The 25,601-nt window shown below is 42.5% G+C and overlaps 1 protein-coding gene across 8 annotated transcripts in view; it reads right to left on the bottom strand.

The window, feature by feature from the left end:
- The window catches only part of CEP112 (centrosomal protein 112), a 469,815-nt gene that overhangs the window by 256,930 nt on the left and 187,284 nt on the right, over positions 1-25,601 (bottom strand). For all 8 annotated transcript variants that reach the window (XM_075562120.1, XM_075562124.1, XM_075562123.1 and 5 more), the window contains one exon: positions 10,794-10,976. In XM_075562120.1, coding sequence (XP_075418235.1) covers positions 10,794-10,976 — 183 coding nt within the window. The remainder of the gene's footprint in view (positions 1-10,793; positions 10,977-25,601) is intronic.

Below are 25,601 nucleotides of genomic sequence, written 5' to 3'. Positions count from 1 at the left end.
ACGGCCGTTGTGTCCCTGCAGTGACTGAAGCACAGAGAGGGTTCGGCTCTCACGCTCCACTCCTCTCGCTGTGCATGCTGACAGCTCTCTATCTGGGGCTGCTGTACAATGTGCCCCAGAAGTGAGACTACCAGTTACATGGCAAAAAGCAGCTTTGAAGGAAGCCTTTGGTGCACACATGCCTCTTGTACAGTACATGACTTCTCTGCAAGTATCTAGCAAGATAAGCAAGGTCCAACGAAACCCTAGGGCATTGGGCTTGGTTGCATGAAGAGATACCAGATTAGGGAGCAAATTTAAGATGAATGAACCCCTGGCTTAGTTTTAAGCTTTTAAAAGACCTGCGACGTTCAAGTTCCCCTCCTCCCACTGAAGAATTTCCTTGCTCTGAGATGATGGGCCTGGCTGGTAGGTCCCGGTGTCCTGCAAGCTCCCTGACACCACACCACTGGGGGGTGCAAGGGTGTGGACAGGGGCAGCAGCAAGAGGAAGGCACCCACACCCTTCGAGAAGAATGCATTGAACTGTCCCCACAAATAAGGAAGAGTCCAGACTCAGGCCTCTTAGGGCAGCAAACATCCTTCTCTGAGGACACTATTACCTCATGTTCAAAAGCTGCCGATCCCGCCACGCCCTGATCCCATGCATAAACAAAACAAGTGAAACTGAACTGGGAAAATGATACACACATGCTCAAATTCCGGAAGTCAGTCTTGTTGTGTATTGTTTTCTTCCGACTCCTTGTGATCTTTGGCAAACTCCCAGCATGCAAGTATCCAAAAGTCGTCAAGACACCATGCTGCAAGTTAGCAGAACTCTTGATACAAGTAGTTGTCAAGACACCATGCTGCAAGTTAGCAGAACTCTTGATACAAGTAAGAGCACCAGTTTCACTGAATTTTAACATTCCTCATCTGAAAAGGTGAGTTTTACATTTCACACCAGCCTACTAATTCCGATGTTTTTAAAGTTCAGTAAGTACCGAACATAGTCGAATGTAAGCCGAGTTTTTCAGCACATTTTTAATATGGTTTTCGTGGTAAAATTGGGTGCCTCCGCAGATATTTGGGTCGGCTTATATGCGAGTACATACGGTAAGTAGTCTGTAAAACCTAAAATGTAATTGCCCGGCTAGGGCCACTTTTTTTTAATTATTACTATCTCGACGCTTCCTCCTCATGAAAGCATTTCAAAAACATTTTCTGTACATAAATATCAATTTGAAAATAGACTACTACTTTCACACAATGCCTTGCTCTCCAACTCAAAAAGAGATTAATTTCTGTCATTTTTGTCATGAAAAATGCTCAGGTGTTAAATATTTCTCATATCATGCAACTAGGCATGATTCCAATTAGTGCTGAATGGAAGACAAATGACAGTTTAATAAGCTTCAATTTGCCAACTCTTTGAACATTTGATGATATCATCATTTTGCCAATCATTCTTTGCACTCAGGCTTCAACCTCTGTGTCACACCAAAATTACCTCAAGTATACAAATGAAGACATCAGGGGCCTATCTTAGAGAACTGAGTCAGGAACCCATCAATGACTTCCCCAAGACATCAAGGAGGGCGAGTTACTCACCCAATATTTCCTCAAAGGTAATTTCTGCCAAGAGTCTCAGTAATTTCATCTGAGGCAGAGAAGTCGAGGAGAAAGAGAGCAACGTGCTAAAAATAACGGAAGGCGTTTTTTCTCATGTTAATGGAAATGACATTCAGCATGTCGGATGGTGATTTACCTCCAGAGTATTCTTTTTTTTTTTTTTCAAAAAGTCACCTCAAGATTTTGTATTTCAAACAAAAATGGACTTCAGCCAGAACAGTGATAGGAGTTTTTAGGGGTTCTAAGACCCCGGGGCCCTGGCAGCACAGTGGGTGACAGAAGGCCGGCTAGCCACGACGTCACGCAGCTCAAAACCACCAGCTGCTCTGCAGGACAAGAGCAGGCTTCCGCACTCCAGGACAGAAGTACAGGTGAGGAAACTACAGGGTCAGTCCCACCTTGCCCGCCAGGGTCAGCAGGGGGCACACCCCAGCTAGATGGCAGGGAGTAAAAGATAGATGTTTTCAAGTTTCACCTTCTACCTCTATTGGGGAAATCTCCAGGGCTTAATTTATTGAATCATCTTGAACTTAGAGAAAATCATCTTGAACATATTTCCTACAGCAGGAGAGGTTAAAATAAAGACCTTGTTTGGGTCCTTTTAAGGCCCAGGTGTCAAACTGGCCGGCCTGCGAGATGCATGCAAGGTAAGTTTTGTGGCCCATGATGCTCTGAAATAAAATGCAATGAGGGAATTGTGTACGGTATTGCCTTGATCTCCCCTCAGTGCTATTTTCTATTTTCATTTTATTTCAGAGCATCGTGGGCCACAAAAATGACCTCGGGGGCCACATGTGGCCCGCGGGCCACCAGTTTGACACCCCTGCTTTAAGGGAACATACCTTTTCTATATGTTAAGTTCATAAAAGAAATGGGTCATATGTAATATTCTAAAATTCCATGTGTATATCACAAACTCTCTCCTACAATAGACCAGTCACAAGTCATGATTCATCATGAAGCCATAAATCCCCAACTCAGAGTTTTGGGGAGGTCTCACTGATTTAAAAGTTTATTGGGACTTTTACTGGGAAAATGCCCTCGTGTCAGAAATTATGTGAAAACCAGAAGTGAGCGCACTTCAAAAATGTATTCATTTTCCCATTACACAAACCCTGAAGTTTGTGAGGAGGAACTGCATTCCAAGGAAAATACTAAGAAACACGTATCTCCTCAGGGTTGACTTCACCTCAAGGAGGACCAGGGCCATGGGCTGTGGCTTTGGACAGGGCAGAGAGAACTGGCGGGCACGTGACTTGGGGTCCACCGTCTGCATTCTGGGGAGCAGTATCTTAGATCTGGCGAGTGACTACAGCAAACCCAAATGGAAACTATCGCGGCGTTAAGGGGAATAAAGTTTAGAGACAATGCGATCTCCTGTGGAAGCATGCAGGCTGGGGTGGGGGTGGGGATTTTATCTTGGACCCCAGCAGGCCTAGAACCCTGGGCGATCCCCTTGTGCTTTTGGAGCCTGTGCTCATCAGTATGATGGAAATACGGGCAATCTCCTCTTACCCAGGTAAGAGGCCGAAACAGTCTCCCCGTGGAAATCATAATCCTCGCAGAGTTGTTCTAAGTGCCGAATGAGACCCCTGAGCTTGGCACACGGTAAACACACAATATGTGCTGCTAGGGTGGCTGCTACTTTTGTGTTGGAAACACAAGAGCATGCAGTGTCGTGGCTGGAGTACAGCTTCCTGAACCAAGAACTCAGCCAGCATTTGCAGCAACGTGGAGTGGCAGGTCACGGGGAGAAATGCGAATTGTGTGAGACCCACAGCACGGGGACAATGAGCACCAGGGAACTCGCGAAGCAGAGACGCGCACCCAACCCCACTCCTCTTCTGCCATGTGCTGCAGATGACTCTCCAAATCGAAAATCTTTCTTGGGGATGGGGGAAGGCTGCGAAATAAAACAAAACGCACTGAATGACAGTGACAAAGCCCCGGGTTGCTGGTTCTGTGACTTGGGTTTCTTATCTGTCATGGAAAACAACTGGGCCTGCTCCTCCCTGTAGACTGCTTACGCTGACTGCATTCAGGCTGATCCTTCTGCACTGGCTACAGCTGTGAACACGCTACACACCGACCTGTGCTGCCAATTCACGTCACGCAACCTCCTCACACACCTCCAGCATTTAATTACCTCTTCCTCAAGAGTGATTTTAAGATTTCTAAGGAGATCTGTCATGTATGCTAAGGACACAAGGCCAATTTTCAAGCAGTCAATATTATTTGATGCTCAGTTTTTGCTAATTCAAAGGTGTTACTCTATGTTGTTGTTTAGAAGGTTTGTCTTTACAAGGCATATTCTTTATCTAAAAATGGACTGCAAGCCAGAGAATGTGGTTTCCATGGCAACTGCCACATTTAAAAAAATATGCACAGCACTGAAGATACACTGTATAATACTTCTACAAATAGATCATTCTTAGAGAAATCAATTTCCTCGTCTCAGACTGCATTTTGGTTTTCTATGCTTAATATAACTTTCCTCCACAATGAGGGCCAAACTGAATTATTTATAATAGTTTAATTATAGGTATATAATGTTACTTCTGTAGTTGCAAGCTGAAAATGATTATAGAATTTTAGAATTATAATAGGAAAATGAAGCTAGTGGCTTAAGAAAATAATGTAAGCTTTACTTAAAAGGATATTTTTTCCAGGTTTTCTCCTAACGAAGTACATAAGAAATATAGTATTCTTTATACACACTAATATATGATACAATACAGTACACGTCATACAAACACATGATTAAATTTGCCAGCAATATACTAGGCACGTCTCTATTGGATACCAATAAAGGAAGACCCTGCTTATCAATGAATCTCTGTCAAAATATGAGAAGGACTTTTATTCTCACTATTTGAAGAAATCTGTATAACCTGGGCTTTTGATTTCCGTGTTTCCCCCCTAGGGTCTTTAGAATGGCCTCGTTAGGAAAGCCTCTATGCATGTTTTCTATGTACGACGATGTCCTTGGGCGATCTCTTTGCAAAGGATCAGTGAAATTTTAAAGATGCTTTCTCACCAACTCTTCTTGTGTCTGGCATTAAAACTTTGTATACTGCAGCGAAGCTCAGCAATGAACACATTTTAATTCCACTTTTCGTTGCAATACAAATAACTGGGTCTATCGGGATAATATCAAAGCGTTGTGTGTCCACAGCTGGGGTGTCCGCCAGCCACTCTGATGTTCTCTGGTTGTCACCAGGGGGAAGTGGGAGACAGAAAGCAGGCCTAGCCTCCCAGAAACGGCCTCTTTATGTTCAGGGAATACACCATTTAGGCAGGTGGGCTTTCCAAGCACTCGGTCCACTTTGACCCAAAGTTCTCATCCTATTTACTACCTCAGTACCAAGTGAATTACATTAAAGAAGAGATATTGGTGATACAATATTTTGGTTACCCAAGTAGGAAATGAATGCTTTTAGTGGGAGTACACGCATCTTGTCGGCCAGTTCAGCTAGAATGCGCCAAGGAAGTGAGGGTAGTGGACTGCATCTCATGTTCATCGGATGCATTGTCGGGAGAGACGGGTCTCTGGAAACGGGCCCCATGCTGGGAAAAGCAGAAGGGCAGTGAGACAGAGGAAGAGCCTTCGGGGGATGGGGTGACACCGTGGCTGCAGCCACCAGCTCAAACATACTGATTATGAGGATGGTACCGGACCGGGAAATCTGTCTTTCCGCTGTCCATGAGCTTGCTCTGAGTCAGCACAGACTTGATGGCCCCAACGGCAGCAACGATGTGCATCTTCTACTCCTGGATCGAATCACTGCGTAGTTTCACTATTTCCTACACTCTCCCATGGTATAAATCCAGGGGGTCTACGTAGACAGAATCATCAGTAACATGCTTGGAACTTCAGGTTAAGGCCCGGGCTACAGAGCGGCTCCAACTCTCAGTCAGATTTCTGACTTTTCCTTCCTCAAGAAACGCAATCTGTAAGTGTTCCTGGAACTCTGGTAGGGTGACAGGTCTGAGACTAGTTGCTGCTGCTGCGGCTACTACTGAGGTGGAGCTGAGTTGGTCCAACGCATCGTGACACTGGGCACAAGAGGAAGAAACACCGCCTGGCCCTGCGCCATGCCCACAATTGTCCTTATGTCCAAGCCCGTTGCTGCAGCCACGGGGTCAGTCCGTCTTGTCGAAGGCTTTGCTCTTTCTCACTGCTCCTCTGTTTTACTAAGCACGATGATGTCCTTTTTCAGGAGTTGATGTCTCCTGACAACACGAGACGGGCGTCTCACCACCCTTGCTCTATGGAGTATTCGGCCCTACTTGTCCCAAATCCAGTCTCTCTGTCCTTTTGGCAGTCCATGGCACTTTCCATATCCTTTGCCAACACCAGAGTTCAAAGGCATCAATGCGTTTGAACCACGGAGGTCCATGACTTAAAATAGACTTTATTTTGATTTATAGTATCGCAAAGCAGCATTTGTATGGTGATGTGAGGATAATTTGGCCCTCAATAAATTAAAATGAAAACAAAACCCACCGATTATACTTCATGAGGAACTTTAAGAACCTAAAGGTTTTCACATCGGAATTTATTTCCAAATGTTTTGCCATATCGAGATTGTAAAATACGTTGGTCAATGTCCTTTCTCTTGAGAACCATGTCACAAATCTCTATGAGAACTAGGGCGGGAGGAGAAAAATGCATCAGTGTGACTGCCGTCACTAGAGAACCGGGGAATCCTCATCCTGGTCTTCTTTGCGGTGGTTTCCAGGGGAGCTGAGAGTTAAAACTTGTTCTGAGCAAGATCATTTTCTTGGTCCTATCAATTTTCTGATGTAGTTGCTACAGTAAATTATGGCTGTTTGTTTAGCTGTACTTTTATTTTACCGGTATGGGTGTTTACTGCAAAATGATGCTCAAATCCTTTGTGAGAGCAGTTACAATTCAGAGTGACCCTATAGGACAGATTCAAACTGTCCCTGTGGGCTTTCAAGCCTGTCGATCTTTAGTGTTACATATAGTGAGAGTTGTCTAGATATACGTAAATTAAAATCAAGTGCTATAGATAGAAAATGTTATCAAAGTCCACTGTCATTTATACAGAGTATAAGAATAACGCTCAGACTATGTAAAAAACAAATTCTATTGCATTACCGCTAACCCGAGATGAACCCATGTGTGCGACCCAGTAGCAATGCATTCCACAGGGTTTTTGGTGGCTGACTTTCAGATGTCAATCACCAAGCCTTTCTCCTGTGGCACCTCTGGGTAGACTTGAACCTCCAACCAAGAGTTTTAACATACTGCACCACCCACAGATTGTATGCATACTGAGAAATACTACACATTCTGCATGTTGGAACTGGTGGAAGGTTCAGTTTTTCAATGTGAGCCAGCATGGCAAAAAAAAAATCGATCTGTTCATTTATTATGGCAAAACCGTTCATAACAAATCATGCCTCTGTTTTGAGGGAATCAGGAATGGCATTTAGTTGTTAATGAGTAACTACATGTGATGCTGAGGCTCATTCCTCCTCAGACATCGGTGAGGACCCCCCCCTAAGCACGCGGCGTTCACTTAGCAGTTATACTGGCTGGGGTTCACCGAGGGAGTTGAGGTGACTGGCGTCCTGACCTGTCTCACCTCACAGGGCACACTGACAGCAGTCCTAAGATGGAGCCGACACCTGTGGGGTGGACGACAGAGTCTAGGCAACGGTGTCGATACTGCACGCAAACTGTTCACTTCAACCCTATCAAGTCTGAGCCCCCTCTCAACAGCTCAGTCTTACCAGTACCACTAAGGGGCTGAGCAGGGGCCAGCATTCTGCTTCTTCCAAAGCCCAGGCTAAACTGTAGAAATGCTCCCATTAGACTGTTCCAAAGCCAACTATGTAGAACTACCAAGTTAGAAGAGGCTTTCTTAAGATGAACTTTACAAATGTCCTTTACATGAAAATTATGATGGAATCAATCAAACTCTTAATTTCACTAAAGGGGCAAAAAACCCTTAGACATTCAGTGTATTCCGACTCACGGTGACCCAGTAGGATAGGCTAGAATTTCCCTATTGAGTTTCCAAGGCTGAAATCGTTACAGAAACGAATTGCCCTAGTTTCTCCTTCAGAGCGTCTTGTGGGTTCGAGCCACAGACCTTTCCATTAGCAGCTGTGCCCTTTAACCCCGTGTTCCCACCTTTCTAATTTCAATAAGGAGCACTAACTAGTGAAGGAGAGCTCTCTGACAATGAGGTTATGAATTTCCGCCTGGATTTCTACTGATTTGAATGTTTTTCCTTAGAAAGATGCCACACAGGAACCACTCCCGTCAGAGTAATCATATCTAATGTGCATTTTAATAAACCAAACGAACACAACATCAAACAGCCTGTATCTGGAAATCAGAGTATTATGACATGAGTATGATACAGAATTGATTAATTCACAAAATGCATGAAATAAAAGGAAAAGAGTTCACTACCCTCCGTAGCATTACTATGAGATATAATATCTCTAAAAATAGAAATTATTTGACAATTAACCAGTAATAATTAAATTTACTAAAAGGGAGCTCTTAATTGATATGATTCTCCTTAAGATAGGTACCTATGCTTTATGATGATATCCTAATCATTATGAAGTACATTATACATTAGGAAAAAGGTTAAAAATAGCTTTGGGTATTGTCTTTATTTGCAAATATGATGGAAGACAAACAGGAAACAAAGCAATAATATCCTCATGAGCTATTTGCCGGATCCTCTCCTGAATCCCAAATAGCCCATTCTACAAAATGGCCTCCATCGCTAAGCTGGGCAGCCAGATACTAACTAAAAAGCAAATGCCTTTCCAAGACTAAAAGAGAAAAACAAACCAACTCAATATGTGTGACACGTGGACCTGTTTTGCATGAAGCCACAACACAGCAATTTGAAGTATCATTTCAATAACAAAACAAATGCATATTGCTTTTTGCTTGCTTTTTAAATCATAAGTGGAATATAGGAGATACAGCATATTATACATGTTTACTTGCACCATAATTGTGAGGAGGTATTTGAAAATTTTAGCACTTACCTGAAGGAAACACTAAATTAATAACCTCAATGAACAAAAGAATAAATGAATACTAGTATTTTAATACGCATAAAATTATACCTCATTGGTAAACGTTTATAAGGCAGCAAAGTATAAGATATACAAAAGAGTATTTCATTTTGATCACGAATAAATTTAGTTTCCATTGCTTGCTGGTGTTCTCGAGACGGCAATAGCCTCTCAGCAAAACGTGCCCAGAAAGACACAAAATGTAAGAACTATAAACCTCCTAAGCAGTATTTAAAGAGGCTAGATGGTGGTCTGAATATTTCAATCGGCAGGAAATCAATCAGTGTCTTTACTGTGCCATCCCTATGACTTCGTTACAGGTCATGGTCCTTACAGGTCCCTTTTGTGACTGGAGGCACCGCACCCTCTAGGGCACGAGCAACATAGGCACAACCACAAACATTTCCTCTGAATTCGGCCTCCACGTGTGTCGACTTTGCACCACCACACCAACGTAGTAGGATGCGATGTAAATGATTGTATTTTATTGCATTACCCTTAAATTCCTCAATGCAAACAGACCCTACACACCGATTCACAACCCAAACCCCCAATAACAGAAGACAATGGTACAGTGTAACACTTCATGTTGGAGAGAAAAACGAACGTTACGTTTGAAAAGAGTCGTAATAAGATGTCTGATTAAAAATGGAAAAGACCAGCATGTACTTTATAGAGGCTTCAGAACAGTCGGTGGCATGAGTCTCGTGTACGTTGATTCACAGGGACCTTCTTTCTTTCTTTCTTTCTTTCTTTCTATGGTTCCATGGCTGTTGCCATGACTCTCTTTGTAGTTAGAAAAGCATCATGAAACAAATGGGAAATTATTTTTCCTATAAATGCATATTGTTGACCAAAAAATGTTTGCCTACAACGTGTATCGGGCATATTTATATCGCTTCAGTTAAGTTCAGACCACCCAAGGTCAGACGAAAAATACTCAGTAATTCCTGTTGTTGCCAATACCTCCCCCTCTCCTGTCCTTCATGCAATGAATTAACAAACCATTTAATTGGGAGCCCTTTTAGGTTTAGAAGACTGTTAATGGTTTAAATACACATCACAGATGCAAGGTTCCTTCCGTCTCTTGGAAAGAACAGATTTGGAGGGAGAGATGGCTAGGGGAGGAAGCTTCTGTGTGGTGTGACGAGTGGGGCTTGCTTTTGATGGGAAGAGAAGCGTTTAGACACTGGTATGTGATATGGTTTTGTTGGGAAAGAAAATTATCTTTTTATTGCTATCAATTGCTCTGAGACATTTTTTTCCTAGTAAAATTTCACAGCACTTGTCTCAAGAGGATGCTCCAGAGGCCCTTGATTATATATACCCTAAAGAATGCATTGTACCCAAAAGATACATACCCAGTAAGATTCTTTTTTTTCTCATCTGAAATTTATAAAGATAATTTTCCATGCTGACAGTGCACATTTCATCCATAAGTTTGAAGACTCAAATGCCACCACAGCTGGGGGTTATTCTGCCAAATGGCTTCCAACAGGGACTACAGAGATGGAGGCTGGGGAGGCATGAGTATGTGCATGGAGCAAAAAAAAAAAAAAGAAAGAAAGAAAGAAAACCAGACCTGATGGGAAGTAGCCCTTCTCTGAAGTCATTCCTATCAATTACCAGCGGAGTGATCTAATCGCACATAGTCTAAGGGGGGAAAGCAACACTAGGGAGGAAGAGCAAATATTGAAACAAATGCTTGATTACCTGCCGAGATTAAAACAAAAAGCAAGGGGAGCCTGGTCTGTTTCATGGGGATTTGCTAGGGCTGAGGGGAGGGGTAAGGGGGAGATACCTAAAAAAAAAAATCCATCATAAAAGGAACTGAGACAAGATTATAAAAAAGAGGCCAAGTTATAGCGCGCCATGGGATTTTTAATCTGGCTACCTGTGGTTTCCCTAGTTAAAGCCTTATTCATCCCCCTAACGGAAGAGGTTGAGGGGGGCTGGAGGAGAAAGCAAAGCAAAACAAAACCAAATCACATTTTTATGTCAAAATGATCAAACAGCGTGCATCAATAAGAATAATAAGGAAAACATTAAACGCTGATGACTTTTAAAAAATAGAGACCCGTTTTATCAAACATTAGGGGTAATTACCTGCGCATCTCGTTTCTTGAACTCTTGGATTTGATTTTCGTGCTCCATATTGGCAGCGCGAAGCTGTTTTTCCAGGTTTTCCATTTCCCGATCATGGTCTCGGACTAGGCTATCCCTCTCTGCGTTATGCTGCTGTAATAGGTGCGTCTTCTCCTGTTCATGCTCCAGCTCCAGCTCGACTATCTGATTGGACAATGAGGAGGACAGTTCATCAACAGAACATCCTTGTCGTCATGACAACTCATGTACAGCTTAATTTTTCTCTAATTTGCCCAGGTTGAAATTTTTATTTTTGCGTCATTATTACCTCACCCTTGGAATATTCTCCTTTGTGGGGGTGGGGGTGGGATTTCAAACCAAGCCTCCGAATATGCAAAGAAGGTAGGCATATTCAGTAAATCCTTCTGCAATCTGTTGACACAAATGTGTGAACATGGGGGAAATGTCTGGAGCAAGCTAGGTAGGTGCTCCCCAAGAATCTCGGGTAGGACTGATCAGCACAGTTATAAATGGTTAATCGCTCGTATGCTGTGTTGTTTGTTCTCTTTTTTTTTGGCTTGCATATAGACATGGAAGAAAGCAGCAATTACAGTGGGCAGTTTTCTTTATCATTTTCAAATAAGACATCTGAACTAAATACGCATCTGGATCGTTGTATACACAGTTGTCTTTGTAGAAATAAAATCGGTAAATTCCCAGGCTCTATTATCTCGTTGTCAGCGATGGGACACAACGTAAACAGATGTTCTCTGTTCCAGAAGGGCGCCCGCTGCGCTGCAAGCTTGCGCCATGATTTCATAAAAAGCATTCTATTCTCAGGATCCTTTCCCAGTCCACTCCACACTGGAGACTGTGACCTTGGCCAGTCTTAGCCTCTCCCTGCTAGACTGAATGGCAGCCCGAGACCAAGGGCTAATCCTCCCAGACTGTGCACAATGGCACCCTACCTGGCCTGCACACTATAGCCAGCCAGGCTGTCTTTGAAGCAGGTGATGAATAGGGACTGCAGGAAGCCAGCTTCCCCAGTGAACTCCAGGCCACACAGCTGCTAAGAACAGTCACTTGGATTTTTCTTCAGTTTTGGTGGATTTCGGGGCAAAAAACGGCCGTTATCTAGAATGGGTTGCGTTATTTTTCGGCATGAGAATCCATCTTCAAAAAAAGGCTAACAGTAGGAGTCTGCTCCAAATCGATCTTGTGTCGCGCAAGGATCGCCAGACTACCTTATCTTAAAGCTATAGCATTCGTTTCTCCCAGCACACACACTGCACTCGATTTCGGAGGGATTTTCTCTTGAACTTTGAAATTGTTACCCACAAAGTACAAATCAAGAATCATAAAACGCATGTTTAATTTGCTTAAAAACAAACAAACAAACAAACATGTTTCAAGACACTGTCTTATTGTGTGCTTTCTTAATGAATTGGAAAGTCAATAATACAATTTTGATCATTTGTACATGTGTGTATTATAATATTCAGAAGAAGAAAATATACTAGCCCTTGAATAATTACAGAATAAAATGAGGTGTAAAAATGCAAAATTTTATTTTGACTCTGAAAACAAAGAGGTCTTCTAGTGAATTGATATTTCCCATCCAGGCCCATTTTTCCTCATATCTTTCTACTGTTAGACACAGACAGAAAAAATAAGCACAAAAATCTTCTGATACCAAATAATCATCAAAAGTTTCGATTATTTAAAATGGAAGCTTATGCTTTATCCTAAGAGTCACACAACTGCCAGTTTAAGTCGTACTGAGTGTGGGAAGATTTTTATTTCTGGGGCACATTCTTACTCACATTCAGGCATTATTATAATTATAAATTATGGTTAAAATTACATATGTAAGACACTCAAAGGAAGTGGGAGGTACAAAGTTCAACCGAGATCTCAAAGGCCTCAACAACAACACCTGGGGAAGTGGCTACGATTTAAGCACATGGAAAGCACAGTATTTTACAGTGCAAAAAGAAGTTAACAAACTGGCCAAATGTAACACCGACAACCAATAATCAAAGAAGAATTACGGGATTCTTCCTCCCACCCCCACCCCATGAAAAGTCAGACATGCCTAGAACAAACTCTGTAACCATCATAAGCAATGACCTTGCCTTGCTCTAGGTCCCAGGGATCGTGCAACTCTATGGTGACAGTCTGAGACGTGTGAAGAGTTCTGATAGACTGATCCATCTTTTGGTCCAAGTCCAGTGTTTTGTTTGCTTGTTTTTAAGTAAGCAAAAATAAAATTGTGATAACAGAGTTGCAAACTTAGACAATAAAATTTTTAAAATTATTTGGCTGTTTTGCCAAGGATTGTTGCTCAGTGATGATAGTCTCAAGGTTGCTGGTAAATACCCTTCTGTTGTCTTTGAAAGTGGAACAGCCCAAGCTTAGCTGCCCTATCCAGTACAGTGTGGCCAATTTTAAGATGCTACAGGTCCTTTTTAGTCTTTGTCCAGGTTTCCTTACTGCTAATATCTTCCACAAGGTTTCTTCTCAGGACAAATGGTAGTGTTCCGAGGAATACCACTAATGTTCTAGAAGCATCTTGATCATGGTACTCATGATCACAAGGGCCATCATGGGGTGTACATCTGTGTCAAAATCCAAGGTCTTACTGGCCTCTTAGGCCCTCGCACGTAAGGAAATGTGAAGAGTGTCCTTTGGACTTTCTAGCATGGTACTTACATAAGGACACATCTCAAGGGTAATGGGAAGTAGCATATCCTCTTTAGGTTGCACTTTTAAACGTTTTTTTGACCATCGATACTGTCTAATGGATTATCATGGGGGTAAATTTGGAGGCTGTGAAAGCAGGCAGCATCCACAGGGATGTCCAGTGAGTGGGCAATGCGGCCTCTCAGTCAAGGTGCTTGAGAACGCGTAGGCATGGGTGAAATAGCAAGCACCAGCCAAGGACCCTGCTTAATTCAAACCATTGTAAGAGCTCTTTGCAATACAGGAAGGTGGTCTTCTAAGTGTCCCTCATTATAAAAGCACTGAACTGTGAGCCAGATCACTATACCTGTGTTAACACACATTACATGGGAGGGGGCGGAGGGGAAAAAGAAGAACTGAGACCAAATAGAAAGTAAGTGTTTAGAAAGTGATGATGGCAACATATGTCCAAATATGCTTGCAATAACTGTTGTAAGGACTGTTATAAGAATCCCCAATAAAATGACTAAAACACACATGTACACACAAAACCACAATGGCTTATCTTCCAGGAACAATGTACACAATCGGCCATGGTGTATAAGCATCAAGTAGCATTTGGAGCACTCAGATGCTGGGCTTTATTGCTTCGTGGTTTGCTGGACTTTGGGTGAGATGATGTCTTTAGAGCCTAGGAACTATTTGGTTGTCCCACAAGAGACTGACACTTCTGAAAGACAAAACAGACAACGAGAGGTCCTCCCCTACCCCCACAACTCTGAACCTGAAGTCAAAGAATGAAACTAATTGGTCCCCGAAAGTAGTAGACCTCTGTCACAGTCTACATCAGCCTCACGCTAGTAGGAATGATGTCCTCATTCCAACGGAAGTTTTCAGTAGGTACTCAACTGCAGGAACACAATCCAGGGCCTGAGAAAGACTAAGATGGTACTGTCATATATCCCACTGCAAGCGATATCAGGGATCCATACAGTAACCCTGGTAGTTGTATTATTTTTCATTTATTTTTAAAATCTCATTGCGCCTGAGGTGAAAGTTGACATAGCAAGTGCGTTTTCCCAGTCAATCATTCATTCCCAGATTGTTCCCTGCTACTGGCTGCAATCCCTCTACCACGTCAGCACTCTCCCCATTCTCCCAGAGTTCTGTCTCCAGCTAGTTGGTTTTACTACGTCTTCTCATCTGTAGTGCTGGTCAAACGTTGCCCTGTTGGTCTTGTATACAGAGGTTTATGAGATACACATTCTTCGTGTTAGTCTTGTCTATTATCTGACAGGAAGGTAGCTTTCGGAGTGTTTCCAGTTTCAAGTTAGAAGGTTTTCTCAGCAATAGACTTGGGATTCCTCTAGCCTTTTACAGTAAGTTGTTTGTTTTGTTTGAATTTTGTTCTACCATATTTAAAAACCCATTCTAATTGGTGGGACTATCTCTTGTGGTCTTAGTCTGAGAGTGCTCAGTTGTGGGAACCACGCCCATCTAGCTCTTTCAGTCTTGTCAGAGGCGGCTCTGGCTCAGATGGGCTATAACTGTTCCCTTGATGTTTTCATTTTCCTATGCTCCAGGTGGGATGAGGCCAGTCGGGGCCTCTTAGATGTCTGCTCTCACACACATGTTCAGCCTGCAGACAGACACTACTCACCAAATTAGGTTGTAGAACATTTTATTGATGAAGTGTCCTTTGCCACTTGACCCCTGTGGCCCCTCAGGCTATGGTCTTGGAGCTGTTTTCTAAGGAAATCATTGCTAGCAAATAGGGTATGAACATCTTTCATGAATATTACAAAGAAACACACCAGGGAGATGGAAAAAATCATTACTACATAAGGAAGACTGCCATGAATACACTTTATTGTCAGAAACTCTTAAGACCAGAGGGGGAAAATATATAAGTAACAGAGTGTGCTACAAGATGTAAAAGAGGTTACACAAGAGTACAAAACACTAACACAAAATAACACTAACAAATTATAGACTATTCTACACAAAAGGGTGTAGGAATGGATAAAGGCTATGGGCACTGAGGAAAGAGGTCCAAGAGAGGATATGTCTCTAGCCAAGATCCCTGCTGATAAATCTTTTCTACAACTTGGACATAAATACTTTCATTCCAAGGAAATGGAAATATGATGATGTCTTACCATTTGAAAGCATTTAGAGGAAATGAGTTGATCTTAATGGAGGAATCGTCCCTATAAACTCCCTGACAGGATCCTTGGGCTACTGTGGGAATGGTTTCAGTGATAGGGGACACACAGCAACCTCTGGAAGTTTGGGATAAAGAGAGCTGCAGACGCTGAAAATGCAGAGCACATCATCAAAATCACAAGCTCTACAAAATGAGAGAATACTGGCCGCAAGCAGAAGAATGGCCATAATTTTCAAAAGGTGGAAGTCAAACAGACAATTCTAAATTGTCCCTGCTAGAAGCCCCGACCGAACCAATACGTGGATGGGTGAACTCTGGGGCAGGACATTAATAGTAAAATATTAGAAGACAGTCCTGTCTCAATTTCTCTATAACTGGCTGCTCAGAACTCTAATTAAATTCTCCTCCCATACCCCCATCTTAATCTAAGGCTGTAGAAAAGTAAATGGAGCAAAATATTTATTCCATGAAACTGAAATTAAGAGAAAGACTGAAAATTAAATGTAGGCAAAACAACATGGAGAATCCATGCATGTTATATCAACATGGCAAGTACTGTGATCCACTCAGGCCAGCAACAGCAGTGATCTACGAGTAGATGCTCCCACAGACATGCAGGCTGAACACGTGTGGTGGAGAAAACGGGGGTACACTCATGAATGCATTTATAGGTCTGAAGCAGGAAATTTACATTTGTGCATTTACTACCGCTGAGACTATATCCATGAAAGTAGTGGAGCATACACAGTGGCAAAGTTACAAAAACTTCTCAGATGCAACCAAATACTTTGAGGGAAATGAGTTGCTGAGCCTGGAGCGAGTTCAGGACCACAGTCTCAGGGCCCACCAAGGTCAACTGGAATACCATAGTTCACCGTTCTGCATAGCATTTGGGTGAGTAGTCACTAGGGTCGGAAAGCAGGCACCCATCTGCAGGAAAGAAGAGTGCTGGAAACTGAAGACAAATGGAAACGAGCAGCCCTGTGGACTAAAGGGCTCTGCAAACATCAGTCATCATAAGCCTGAGGCAAGAAGTAGATAGTGCCCAGCTACCACCACGAACTGCTCTAAAAAAGATCACATTAGAAGGTCTTACAGAGAGAGGCAGAAAAACATGTGGGAAAGAATTCAAAATCACAAGAGGCCAATTAAGCTTAAAATCATAAAAGAGGACATTTAATCAACCATTTAAGATCAAAACCCAGGCCAGGTAGGAGAGGAGGAAGGACAGATGCTGGAAAACACTGGGAGGCAGGGCATAACCAATGGGAAGCAGAGGGTAACCAATGAGAGGCAGGGAATAACCAATGGGAGGTAGGGGTTAACCAATGAGAGGAAGGGGACAACCAATGGGAGGCAAGGGATAACCAATGAGAGGCAGAGGATAACCAATGGGAGGAAGGGGATAACTAATGGGATGTGGAGGGGATGAAATAGATGTATTGAAACTGAGTGTAAATTGTTGAAGAAAAAATTGATAATCTGCTCCATAAACTTCACCTAAATAAAAATACTTTTTAACTGAAAGTAAAACAAACAAAAACAGTAGATTTTGACAGAGCTGCCACTTTAGGTCAAAGAAGACCAGGGGGGAGGGAAATACCTATAAAAAATATTAATCAGAAGAAATTTTAAAAGTACCCAAAGAAACAAAAAAAATCATATCGATGTGAATGAAGAGCAGGGCAGAGTGGAGACACAAGGCCCATTATTAGTCAATTAGACAACCCCTGTCAGAAGGGCCACAAGGAAGAGGCGAATCAGTCAGGGTGCAGTATAGCAGTGACTAAAGACACAACTTTCTTCTAGTTCTTTTTAAATTTTTCCTCTAGTTCTTTAAAGCTCACCTCCTCTACTCCCGCCCACTATCATGACCCTAATTCTACCTTACAAATCTGGCTCTAGACCAGAACATGTACACTGGTACAGGTAAGAGCTCACAACACAGAGAATACAGGACAGATAAACCCCTCAAGACAAGTAATGGGAGTAGCAATACTAGGAGGGTAGGAAAGGTGGGGGGGGGGGATAGTAAGGGAGAACCCGTTACAATGATTGATGTATAGCCCCCTCCCAGGGGGACAGAGAACAGAAGAGTGGCTTAGTGGAGACAGTGGTCGGTGTAAGACTTGAAAAAATAAAAATTATCAAGGGTTCATAGGTGAGGGAGGGTGGGGAAAGGCGGGAGGTGTGGGCTATCATTCTGGAAGGTTAGCAAACAAACCTTAAATGGCACACACATTGACTTACAAGAGTGAAAGAATTTAGTTAAAAACATGAATAAAATAATTCAAAGAAGAGAAAATAAAACAATAGAATTGGCTGAGGGTCAAACTGACTCCATCTCAAAAACTATTCTAAACAAGAAACCAGGAACTGCATACATGGCTAGAAAAGGCTTGCTGTACACTAAGAAACATGGATTCAGGCGGAGGGAATGAATGACTTAGACTACTACGGGATGCTCCACCATGGAAAAATTCAAGGAATATTAACACCAAAACCATTTCTGGAAAAATAGAAAAGGCCTAAAAAATGGTTCAAAATAACATGCTTTTTTGAGCCTAGAAACCAGGCAACCAAGAGAAGGTGAAAGAAGTCAACAGCAAAAACACCATGGACGACTACGTCGAACACTTCGGGAAGGAGGGCAAGTAAAGGAATGTATTGTATGCCCAGTGAAGCTAGCTCACAGAAATGAGGTGCTGGAAACCTGGTCCCCTTGGCCCTTCATGATCACACATGTTGGTGTGCTGCTTCCATGTGGGCTTTGTTCCTTCTGGGCTAGATGGCCGCTTCTTTACTTTCAAGCCTTTAAGTCCCCAGACGCTGTATCTCTCGATAGCCGAGCACCATCAGTCTTCTTCACCACACTTACTTATGCACACAATCGTCTTCAGTGTTTATGTGGGGAAGGTGATCACACAATGATGGTTTTTGTTCTTTGGTTTCTGCTACCTGATCCCTTCTACACCTCGTGTTCACACAGGTTCGTGTGCTTCTTTTATATGGGCTTTGTTGCTCCTGAGCTTGATGGCCACTTATTTACCTTCAAGTCTTTAAGACCCCAGATGCTATATCTTTTGATTGCTGAGCACCATCAGCTTTCTTCACCACGTTTGCTTATGCACACATCTGTCTTCAGCGATCATGTTGGGAAGTTGGGCAGGTGGGTATCATGAAATGACCATTTAGCTGAGCAAGGTGTTCTTGTATTAAGGGAATGCGTGCGAGGAGGTCCAATGTCCACCTGCTATACTACTAAACCTATAAATATATGCACCTAGGTCTATTTCCCCCATAATCATAAATATATTTACATGTGTACATGTCTATATTTAGGCTTCTATAATGCCCTCTGCCTCCTACTCCTCTCCTCTGGCCCACATGGAATCAGCACAGCAACATGTGTGATCATGAAGGGTTGAGGGAACCAGGTTTCAAGCACCAAAGGTGGGGCTGGGGGGATCATATCATTGTGAATGTGGGGAGCGTGTGATGGGGACCCAATGCCCATCTCTAGACAACTGAACATCCCTTGCAGAGGCGTAGTGGGGAGGCAACGAGTCACTCAGGGTTCAGTGTAGCATAAATGAAACTCACAACCTTCCTCTAGTTCTTAAACGCTTCCTCCTCACAACTATCATGATCCCAATTCTACCTTGCAAACCTGGTTACACCAGAGGATGCACAGCGGTACAGATGGGAACTGGAAACACAGGGAATCCAGGACAGATGAACCCCTCAGGACCAGTGGTGAGAGTGAAGATACCGGAAGGGAAGAGTGGGTAGAAAGGGGGAACCGATCACAAGGATCTACATATAACCTCCTCCCTGGGGGATGGACAACAGAAAAGTGGGCAAAGGGAGACACCGGGCAGTGTAAGATAAGATAAAATAATAATTTATAAATTATTAAGGGTTCATGAGAGAGGGGGTAGTGGGGAGAGAGGAGGAGGGGGGAAAGAAAAATGAGGAGCTGATTCCAGGAACCCAAGTGGAAAGCGAATTTTGAGAATGATGAGGGCAATGAATGTATGTGTGCTTTACACAATTGATGTATGTATGGATTGTGATTAGAGTTGTATGAGTCCCAATGAAATGATTTTTAAAAAAAAGATATAGAATCTGGGGTCTTAAAGGCTTGAAGGTAAACAAGCAGCCATCTAGCTCAGAAGCAACAAAGCCCACATGGAAGAAGCACACGAGCCTGTGTGACTATGAAGTGTTGAAGTGATCAGGTATCAGGCATCGAAGAACAAAAATCATATCATTGTAAATGAGGGGGAGATCAGAGTGGAGATCCAAAGCCCATCTCTGTAGGCAACTGCACATCTCCTTACAGAAGGGTTGCGGGGAGGAGACGAGCCACCTCAGCGTGCAGGGTAGCAAAGATGAAACATACAACTTTCCTCTAGTTCTTAAATGCTTCCTCCCCACCACTATCATGTCCCAATTCTACCTTACAAATCTGGCTAGACCAGAGGATGTACACTGGTACAGATAGGAACTGGAAACATAGGGAATCCAGGACAGATGACCCCTTCAGGACCAGTGATGAGAGTGGCGATACTTAGAGGGTGGAGCGAAGGTGGGGTAGAAAGGGAGAACCGATTATAAGGATCTACATATAGCCTCCTTCCTGGGGGATGAACAACAGAAAAGTGGATGAAGGGTGACGTCAGACAGTGTAAGATAATAATAATTTATAAATTATCAAGGGTTCATGAGGGAGCGGGGAGTGGGTAAAAAATGAGGAGCTGATATCAAGGGCTCAAGTAGAAAGCAACTGTTTTGAGAATGATGATGGCAACACATGTACAAATGTGCTTAACATAATGGATGGATGTGTGGATTGTGATAAGAGTTTTATGAGCCCACAATAAAATAGTTTTTTAAAAGCCATTCAAAAACAGATTTTCCTAATGGGATTGCAAGCTATGCATCCACAGCACCATGAATCCTACTCAACAGCTCCTTTTGAAAATGGTTTCTTGGTGTGAAATTCAGTATTATTTTATATAGGTGATGAAGTTCAAGACAGGAAGATGTGCACTAAAATGCAGGTGTTCCATGCCCGGACATTTCTCATGTAATGATATAAAGACACCATCAGGTTCTGTCTCTGAGCAGTCTCTTATTTACGTTTGCAGCATAGTATGTACAATGTGTTAAAATAAACAAATTTAGCCTCCTTGGGACAGATCCTACAATAAAGTTGGTATAATTTCTGTTGTCTGGTTCCTGTATCTTTACTAATAGATAGTAGAATCTTGGGAAAAACTGCAATTATTATGATGCCAAATGTGCTTAAATGAGAAGTGTCTCTGGGGCAGTTACCCAACCTTATAGGTCAATATTAGTTGACATTGACTCAAGGGCACCCAATCTGCTTTGACTTTTTGGAGCTAGAGTGAAAATACATTTTAGCATAGAAAATGCCACAATATGATCTGCCTCCTTAAACATCTTCATAGAAATAGTCACCAAAAACAGAGTAAAAATTAGGCAACATCCTAAGAGCAAAGTAAGAAGTGTCATCTGTGGCTAGCCGTGTGATTGTAGAAAAAGTGCTTTCTTACAACCAACAGTCATCCATGACACCTGTCAATCTACAGTCTAACTGCATCACCCACAGGCTTTCTCTTACAAATTTAGTTTTATTGTGCTAGCTTGCTATCAGAGATGGTCTAAGTGTCTGCTAGAATATAGTGTGTCTTCACCTCTTCAGTCCAATGTGGCCATTCATGAGTAACCACCCACCTTGGAGTCAAATCCAACTGAAAGCCACCTTACAGGGCAGAGTACAACTGCCCCACAGGGTTTCCTAGCTCTGGTGACACAGTGATCTAGTGCTAATCTGCTAGCAGAAGGTTGGGAGTTCACCCCCATCAGCTGCTCCCCAGGAGAAAGATCTGGCAATCTGTTCCAGTCCTGACAAGGGCCTAAAAAACCTGGGGCAATTCCAGTGCAGCCTAGGATCTCAATGGCACACAACAAAAAAGGCTTTACAGAAGCAGATTGGCACATCTTTCTCCCTAGGTGCAGTTAGTGAGTTCAAACATCCAATCTTTTGGTTAGTAGCCAGGTGCTCAGAGGTTATGCTGCAAGCATTCCTCCTACTATGGGTAGCCAGAGAAAAATCTCCACTGGAGCTCTCCAGGTGCACTCAGGACACACCTGGTTTCGAACCACAGTAGTAAGTCCGCAGGAAAGCTGATAAAGGATGCTCTCATGCGAGGCAGTTTCCCCCTCTGCAGTCTTCCATGCAGAACACTTGCCCAGCACCAAATGAAGACTGGCAATTATTACCATGAGCTGTTAAGACTCAGGAGGGGGAAAAAACATATATATATTCATTCCTGGGTTTGTTTCAGATCTAGATCTAGATCTGAAACAAACCCAGGAATGAATCAGATAGGCAAATACTTCCAGAATAATTAATTCATGGTTTTAATGATGATCAATCACATCAAGCCCCAGCCTTTGAGAACATTCATGAACTCAGATTCCATTCTCTTAGACAGGGTTCACAATTCTTAGAAAAAATATGCTTAACTATATGCCTTAATTTTAGCTTTTTAATACCCTATTTATGTAATACCTATTACACAAATGCATACAGTTCTTGAGGGAATATGCATGAAATATAAAAAGCCGTTCACATGTGCCAGCTAGTATAGAACTGCAAAGACCAAAGAGATCAGCCAGTTGATCAACTCCTATAATACAGGGAGCTTGGTTTTACTTCCATCAAGCAGCCTTGGCGGCGCTGTGGGGGCTACCCATAACGTGGACAGTTCAAACCACCACTCACGGTAGGGGAGAAAGAGGAGGTTGGCTGCTCCTCTAAAGATTGACAGTCACAGAAACCCTGTATGGGGTAGCTGGGAGTCAAAATAGCACTAGATTGGGCGTTTGATTGGCTTACCATCACTCCACCTACCACAATGTGACACAATTATCCACCAATCATCTGAATGGGGCAATGTAGTATTTAGGAGCAAAGATGGCAAAACAAGAAGTCAAAGAGAAAGACTCCATCTTTCTGATTGGGAAACTGACTAGTCTCCTCTCATCCACTTCTACCTGCACAACCCCGGCCTTTCCTAGCTGTGCTAACTTGCTATTGGAGGTGGTCCCAGGATGCATGGGATGACCTGCCACCGTTGTTTTCTAGGGTGCATCCTTCCATCTCTGTCCTGGATTGCACAACCTGTGCCAAATTCAGCTTGCAGCTCTCACAATTACCCCCTGACTTTAGGCATCCTCAATATTTCTCATCCACTGAGCCTTCCTTATTAAGAAACGTGTCTTAAACAGACGTCTCTAGCTGCTCAGTGGAGAAATGAATTAAAAATGAAAAGGAACTTTCCCTGGACTTCACCTCCCCGTTTAGCTATCACTGGATGGCGGCTCCTCTTCTGCTCTGCTCTTCTCCCAAAATTCCTCAGAAGGGTTGTTCATGTCCTAATCCTTTCTCCACTCGTCCATCCGGGCTTTTGTTGCCACGCTTGCCTGCAACTGGGCTTGTCAGGGTGGCTGTTGACCTTACCAGGTCCATGGGCCTTCTCGGTGTGCGTTTCACCTTTTTCCTTGGCAGCACCTCAAACAATTGGTTACTCACCTGCTCTTCCTCAAACACTTCACTAGGCTTTTGGAAAATCAATTTTCTCCCTTCTATGAACCCATTGACCCAGAGAGTCAATATAATCAGTCATGTTCTCTTTTAAAAAGAAATATGATACTGTGCTAACAGCACCCCTATGAATCGTACAGACCGCAGCGGTGGGAAGAGACCCTGGAGAAATTCAATGCCAGCCCAAATCAGGGCAGGGGCCAACTGTGGAGCAAACTGTTCATTAATTACTCAGGAGAAAGCTGAAGAAAATTAAAACAATTCTATATGAACCAAAATATGAACTTGAGTACATCCCTCTAAATTTAGAGACCACCTCAAGGACAGATTGGATGCACTGAACACTAATGACCAGAGACGAGCTGGCGTTAAGAGGTATGGATGACATCAGGAACAGCCTATGTGAAGCACTTGGAAACTTGCCCTTGAGCTAGCTAATGAAAATTGAAAAGAAAAAAAATTAGAGAAGATCTAGAAAGAAAATGTCAAAGGGCAGCTCCAGAAGGCCAAGTAAAGCTTTATGAAGAAATGTGCAAAGACCTAGAGTTAAAGAAGCAAAGGGAAGAACACATTCGGCATATCTCACCTGACATAACTGCAGGAAAAGGTCAAGCATCCAATTGTCATATTGAGGGATGCTATGGACATGGCACGCGCAGTGATGCGTTTGTTCTAGGTCCTCCCCGGAATCTAGCTTACATTTCTGGCAGTCCTCTGCGGGCGCTCTTTTTCTTTATTGTACCTCACAGATGTTGAGATTTCTACAAAGTGAGGATTTGGGGCCCTGGTGACATAGAGGGTTAGTGTTCGATTTCTGCTACCATTCTTTGTCTTCACCACAATTGGCTAAGCATGTTCAGCTACATTGCAGGTTTGATTCTAGGCTGTTTCCCGATACATTTAAAAATTATGCTTATACTATCCTGTAGTCTATTTAATGTATAACCTTATTATGAAAATGCTTCAGATACTGTAAGAATTGCCAAGCTTTGCAACAAAGATATAAAGTTAGCACATGTGGTTGGAAAAATGGAGTCAATTGACTTGCTCAACAGTGTTGCTAAACCCAAAACCAAGTTCATGATCACCAGTCAATTCTGACCCATAGTGACCCCATAGGACAGAGCGCCACTGCCTTTTGGGTTTCAAAAGCCGTCTGTCTTTATCGGAGTGGTGGTAAGTCTCATCTTTCTTCCACTGAATGGATGGTGAGTTCAAACTGCTGAACTTGGGAATGAGCAGTCTAACACACAATGTCACCAGGGCCAGAAAGCTTCAACTTGATAAAAATTGTAATACCTGTGCAGTGCAATACAGCCAAGAGCAGCAAAATCAGTATGCTCACACTAGTATGTGACATTAAAAGTTACTGTTTGATCATTTCCATATCCACTAGATCAGTTTTCTTTGGAATGAACATGAATCTGATCTCTTCCATATTTCTTGGCATAGAGAAATACTTCGTGATGAAACATTTCCATTGATAGTCCATGAATTCCTGGAGTTTTCTTTTTCACCAGTGGTTTAATGTAGCCTGGATGTTTTCCTTCAATACTATAGTTTCTTGATCAAACGAAGCCTCCTGAAATGGCTACATATCAACCAATGGTTTGGACTATAATGATTTGATGTTTTCCTCTCATATTCTTTCCTTCTTTTTCCTTTTTACTATTTTCACATGCTTTCTAAAACTAAATTTATTTTGTTGAGAAAATAACCCATAATCTTTTCATGCTTTCTGTGTCATTCACAGAACCAAAGTTGCATTTTTTCTTCAGTTACTCCATACTCAGAAATACTGAGCTTTTGGTTTTCCCATTCCAGGTCTTTGAATCTCTGTTATAGTAGTTGCCTTCTTCAGCCCCTTTGGGTATATCCTATTCAACTATGTTACAGCACATTCCTTCCTGTAGCTTTAGCTAGTCTACATTCAAGAGCAAGTTTCAGAATCCCTTTTCAAACCTATCTGGTTGTTTCTTTCATTTTTGAGTTTATATTGACCTTTTGATTTTTTATGTATGACGTACTAGATGTTACCCCACAACCTGGTCTTAATGTTCAGTTATCAGTGTTCAATGCATCAAACCTGTTCTTGAGATAGTCTCTAAATTCATGTGGGATACATGAAGGTCATTCTTTGGCTCTTCGGGGTTTGTTTTAATTTCTTCAGCTTCAATTTGCATATAGTTGACTTTAGGTCTTGTTTGGGCTAATGATATTGGGCTTCCTGATGTCTTTTTTTTCTCTCACAGATGTAGTTGACATGATTGCTGTGTATTCCATCTGGTGAGCTTCATGTTTATCGTCACCATTGTTGAAAAAAGTATTTGCAATAAAGACA

Source organism: Tenrec ecaudatus, chromosome 10, assembly GCF_050624435.1.
Source record: "Tenrec ecaudatus isolate mTenEca1 chromosome 10, mTenEca1.hap1, whole genome shotgun sequence".
In the NCBI taxonomy this organism is placed as follows: domain Eukaryota; kingdom Metazoa; phylum Chordata; class Mammalia; order Afrosoricida; family Tenrecidae; genus Tenrec; species Tenrec ecaudatus.
The sequence above is the reverse complement of the archived record's forward strand: the minus strand, read 5'-3'. Positions and strand labels throughout refer to the sequence as shown.